Genomic DNA, 5,274 nt, shown 5'->3' with positions numbered 1-5,274 from the left:
ATAATTGCTGATTTGCCCCCTTACTGCTGTCCAGATATTTGTTCCCAGTGCCGATTTCGTCAGCATCCCTGTTTTCCACAGAGCTCTCTCTGTTTCTTTAACCTTTTTCTTAACCGATAATTGCTGATTTGCCCCCTTAATGCTGTCCAGATATTTGCTTGTCAATTTTCTAGTTCGCTTTCTCCATTTCGTGTCAGCATTCTTTATATACAGGTATCTGAAAACTTTCCTAGCCCACTGCTTTTCCTCCATCTTTCTCAATCGTTCCTCAAATGCTATCTTACTGCTAGCCTCTCTGCTCTCGAAAGATTCCCATCCCATATCACCTTGTACCCCCTGATTTGGTGTATTGCCATGTGCTCCCAAAGCTAACCTCCCTACTCCCCGTTGTTTAATTTCTCGCCTTCCTTGAACATCTGGCCTCATACACAGGACCGCATTACCGAAGGTCAGACTAGGGACCATCACCCCTTTCCAGATCCCTCTTACCACCTCATACCTATTGTAATTCCACAGTGCCCTAGTTTTCATGACAGCTGCATTCCTACTAGCTTTATTCATTACATATTTTTCATGCTCTGTCAGATACTCAGCACTGTTATTTATCCACACCCCAAGATACTTGTACTAATTCACAACTTTTAGCACGAACTTCTGTATTCTATGCTCGCCGCCCTCTTCATTAAATATCATGACCGCAGATTTTTCCTTACTATACTTGAAGCCTAATCTATCTCCCTCTGTACTGCATATGGCTAACAACTTCTGCAGGTCTTCCTTGTTAGCCATTATCACTATATCGTCCGCGTATATTAGTCCCGGTAATGTCTATTTAATCCATTCCCATTGCTTGGAAAAAGATAGGTTGAAGCCTAGTCCGCTCCCCTCTAGCTTGGTCTCCAACCCTTGCAGGTACAACATGAACAACAAAGGGGACAGAGGACATCCTTGCCTAAGCCCCCGCTGTATCTCTACAGGCCTTGATACATTTTTTCCCATTTTATGAGCACTCTGTTACCTCTATATATATCTTTTAAAAGATTATATACTCCATCTTCCACGCCCAATGTGCCCAGTATGTCCCACAAATACTCCTGAATAACATTGACATAGGCTCCCCTAATATCCAGAAATGCTAGCCATAGAGGCCTGTATTCCTTTCCAGCTATCTCTATACACTGCGTCAATGAAAATAGATTGTCCTCCAACCTCCTTTGTTTCCAGAACCCATTTTGTAGTTCCCCTAGCACCCCCTCGTTTTCCACCCAAGCCTGCAGTCTATCCTTTATAATCTGCATCACCACCCTGTAAACCACAGATGTCACTGTTATGGGACGATAGTTACTTACGTCTGCTTTGTCCTCTTTCCCTTATATATCATGTTCATTCTACTTAATCGCCATTCATCGGGGACTTTCTCATCCACTATCATTTTGTTCACTACCTGTATTAATGTTTTCTTGGATTTTGGTCCTAGCTTCTTTATCAACATAATCGGGATAACATCTGGTCCTGTTGATGTTCCACTAGGAACCTTCTTCTCTGCCCTTTCCCACTCTCCTTGCTCAAGTGAAGCTATTGCTGTAACCGGTTTATCCTCCTTCGATAGATTATGTACAACATTCCTTTCCGTAAATTTTTCTGTCATCTTTGTTCCTATGTGTTTTATTGCTTCATCCCCTTCTAGTTGAATACCCTCATCTGTAACAATAAACCTTTGTTCTAGCCTAGTCTTATTACTCATTGCATTTAGATGTTTTTGCAGAATTTTTGGGCTGCTTTTCTATCCTTTTTATTTACTTTTGACATCAATTGGGCACCCTTTCTTCCAATTTTCTCATTAATGAAATAGGATGCGTCCCTTCTACACCTAATGAAAGTATCCCATTTTCTGTCTACTTCCAATTTTGGTTCCCCCCTCTTCTTGAAATATCTGTGTTCCCTGGACGCTTCCTGACGTTTCTCTATTGCCCTCTTGACCTCCTCATCCCACCAACTCTTGGGTTTGCGTCTTTTCCCTTTTAGCTTTACTCGCACCTTAGCTAACTCTAACTCCAGTAATCGAGTTAATTTGCACCTGAACATGGAGGTTCAGGTGCAGCGCCGCCAGCTTTCCCTCTATTAGAAACTCTAGAGGGGTCAGCGCATGGAGGCAGGAGCGATACGAGGGACGAGGGAGCGCCATTCACCACCACCACCATCTGTCGGCAGCATAGAGTTCTGTGGTCGGCAGGGAGCGAACTGCGAGACTTATCGTACAACATTCGGAGTGCAGGACAAGCGGCGCCGCTGGTACACCTTTCTATTCTTACACCGTGGTGGGGACATCCTTTGAAATTACGGTGTCTATTCGCTCGTACCAGCGACGGTGGCGGCGCCGCGCGGCCTCTTCCTGAAGCGGCGAGCCGGTGATCGCTCTGCGCGGTGCGTGCAATCGCAGTGATTTGCAGCGTAAGATACGCGTCAAAAATGAGCATATATTCTGTTATTCTACGATGTGCTAACATTATAAACAGCAAACATGTTGTTTCTGCCAACACGTAAAGAGTTAATAAAGCAGCGAGTGATTAAGTGCATTTTGCAGGTTGGTAACGAGTTTGAGCCCAATGACCCGTCTGCTTCTCAGCGAACTACTGTGTTGACGCCACGACACCGTGTCGTCAATGCATTCCTATTCGGAGTTTTGTTCATGCGACCAAAGTAGCGTATTACAGCTGCATGAAAGCAGTGGAGTGACTAAACACTGAGCTGATATGAAGTATATTGGCTATATTTTAATTCGAACGTTTGCAGAAAACAAACATTTTTCATCATCCTTTAGTCCATTCTGGTCTCCACTCCACTGGGTTCCACTCACATTCAGAACCACTGAACAGAATTCCTCCGTGAGAAAATGGAGACCGCTGGTAAAAACTTTTCTGTCTACCTAAACAAGCAGCCAATGCCGAGTCAAAATTGTAGGCTCAAGGATTTTGATGTTTCTGGCTTCATTGAACATTAATACAGACAAAAGCTCTCCCCATGTTGCAAGGGAAAAAAAAGCCTATATGCAAAACGAGTAAAAAAAAACAACCGAGAAACTGTGCGTCAAGTTCTAAAGAAACTATTTTTTCCTGCGTTGATTCAGTCATTTTCATACGTGAGCTGCTAGAAAGAACCTGCGTGATAGCTAGTCATGTCCTGACTCGGGGAGTGTTCGATTTTCTTTGCGCGTAAAGTTACTTTTCTAACTGTATAGGCGCAGGAATCCAATGAAGTTCCTTGTTGCTCTCAATGGCTCCGACGAAGCTGTCGGTGACCTCTACTGGGATGGCGGCGAAACTCTGGGTGAGCCGTTGTTGCGTGCATCTCCCTGTAACCAGCCTGCGGAACACATCGCGCAATGCGCGCTCGAGCTAATCGTATTCTCATTTGGTTGTCTTCCCTGCCGGCTGCTTCTACAGATGCGCAGCTCCTGGGTGAATACGTTTCCCTGAAGTTCCGTGCGGCCAACGTGAGATCATTTCCCGGATGCTTTAGTTTCTTTCGCAGAAAGTTTCCGTTTCTTTTTTTTTCTTTACTTTCAGTCGTTATGCTCATAGCAATGCAACCTGACGTTTTGAAGCATGTGCCACATATTTTTCCTCTGTTCACAAGCTCCTTCTGGTGCCCTCGCAGAACTCTCTGGAGATCTGCAGCTACCAGTACAAGAAGCTTTTCAACTCGACCTTGCGTGAGCTGGCCATTATGTCCGTGCGAGCGCTGGGCATCTGCCGGAGGCCCACCCGCGTCGAACAGGACGGCTACTACCACATCTCACACAGGCAGTGCCGCTGGCACCACAGCAACAAGGTAAAGAGTTTACTTCCATGAATGCGAAGTGGACCTATAAAAAAAAGAGAAAGACCACCATTGCCCGAACAAACCGGGTGGCCCTCTGTCGTCGCATGTTGCTTTCACAAACACTGACTAGCGAACCATCTCCGTGACATGTGAAGACGATCACCGAGCTGATGCGCTGTGCTTTTATTTTTTCACCCCCACCTTTTCCACTCGCAGGTCATGGACTTGAAGCAGATCCTAATGCCTCTCAGGAAAAACACTACAGTGCGATGGTTTATGTCCTGACCCGAAGCCTCGTCGAGGCTGACCGAACACGCGGCGACCGCGTCCGTTGCGAAATGGCGAGGCAGGAGCGTTGCTCCGACATGTGTGCGGTGCGCTGACGACTCGTCTGGTAGCACCAGGAAGTACGGGTGCGCCACGATTGTTCTAATTCAAGCTAGCCAACTTGAAGTGCTGTGAGAAGACTGCCCGTGCGTGTGGTTAATGTTAACCACTGCTACGAGACAGCGCGGTTGTTGTGTACGATGTATAGCATTGAGGCTGGCTGAATTTGCCCTCCTGGAACCATGACCGCTCACAGGAATGCAAATGCGACAGCTGAGCTTTCGAGCACGGATCCCGCATGTGAGGAGGATATTGCCGCGAATATTTGCAGTGTTTGTTCGTTGTTCAAATCTGCCGCCACACCACTTTATCGCTTTGTTTTCGACGCAAGACGCGACTAGATTTATATCGATTGATCGCAGCCAGGCAGAGCTGATTCTACGTTTTTCCGGAATGTTCTAGTAACTTCGCACGCTTTATCTCGAAAGTTCGCTATCAGCTTTAAATTATTGAGCACGGCCGACAGCGGCGGGCATTCTGTTCGACGACCGCCGAGCACGCTTGTCGCTTCGCCGCCGCCGAGTGATTCAGTCCATTGTGGGAGCAAGTCAGCCCAATAAACAGTTTTCTTTTAGAAGACCTTTTGTCCGTCTTCCTCGCTCCTTCGGTTTATGGGGGTTTAACGTCCCAAAGCGACTCAGACTATGAGAGACGCCGTAGTGAAGGGCTCCAGGAATTTCGACTACCTGGGGTTCTTTAACGTGCACTGACATCGCACAGTACACGGGCCTCTAGAATTTCGCCTCCATCGAAATTCGACCGCCGCGGCCGGGAGCCTCGCTCCTTCGATTGCCGTCACTACTACGTGACATCTGGTGGAGGTGCTGGGTAGCCTTCCATGTTCCGGACGCACCCTTCAAGTCGTGATGCCAGCCCTCAGCGCTTCGCACCCGAGGACGTGCCAGCAGCTCAGCGAGCCAGCCGACGTCTCCAGGGAGAGGAGCCTGAGTTCGGGACCCTGCCGGACCGCACCAGACAGCGAAAAGACGCTGCTTCGAGCACCGCAACTACGCCGAAGATGTCGACACCGATCATACTGCAGTAGCCGCGGGTGCCGCCAACTTT

The 5,274-nt window shown here is 47.5% G+C and overlaps 1 protein-coding gene across 1 annotated transcript; it reads left to right on the top strand.

Annotated features, from left to right (window-relative positions):
• The first annotated feature begins 3,195 nt into the window (after nt 1-3,195).
• On the top strand, nt 3,196-4,107 carry LOC144096914 (lysosomal alpha-glucosidase-like). The gene is made up of 4 exons (XM_077629754.1): nt 3,196-3,327; nt 3,444-3,493; nt 3,658-3,831; nt 4,039-4,107. Exons 1-4 carry the CDS (start codon nt 3,252-3,254, stop codon nt 4,105-4,107), a joined length of 369 nt encoding a protein of 122 aa, XP_077485880.1. The 5' UTR covers nt 3,196-3,251.
• The last annotated feature ends 1,167 nt before the right edge of the window (nt 4,108-5,274 follow it).

Source organism: Amblyomma americanum, chromosome 1, assembly GCF_052857255.1.
Source record: "Amblyomma americanum isolate KBUSLIRL-KWMA chromosome 1, ASM5285725v1, whole genome shotgun sequence".
Classification (NCBI taxonomy): Eukaryota; Metazoa; Arthropoda; class Arachnida; order Ixodida; family Ixodidae; genus Amblyomma; species Amblyomma americanum.
This window is presented reverse-complemented; position numbering and strand designations above follow the sequence as displayed.

Coding starts and splice junctions, on each gene's coding strand:
- LOC144096914 (XM_077629754.1), top strand. CDS start 3,252: ATGAAGTTCCTTGTTGCTCTCAATGGCTCCGACGAAGCTGTCGGTGAC. Junction 3,328..3,443: donor GGATGGCGGCGAAACTCTGG/GTGAGCCGTTGT, acceptor CTGCTTCTACAG/ATGCGCAGCTCCTGGGTGAA. Junction 3,832..4,038: donor GCTGGCACCACAGCAACAAG/GTAAAGAGTTTA, acceptor TTCCACTCGCAG/GTCATGGACTTGAAGCAGAT.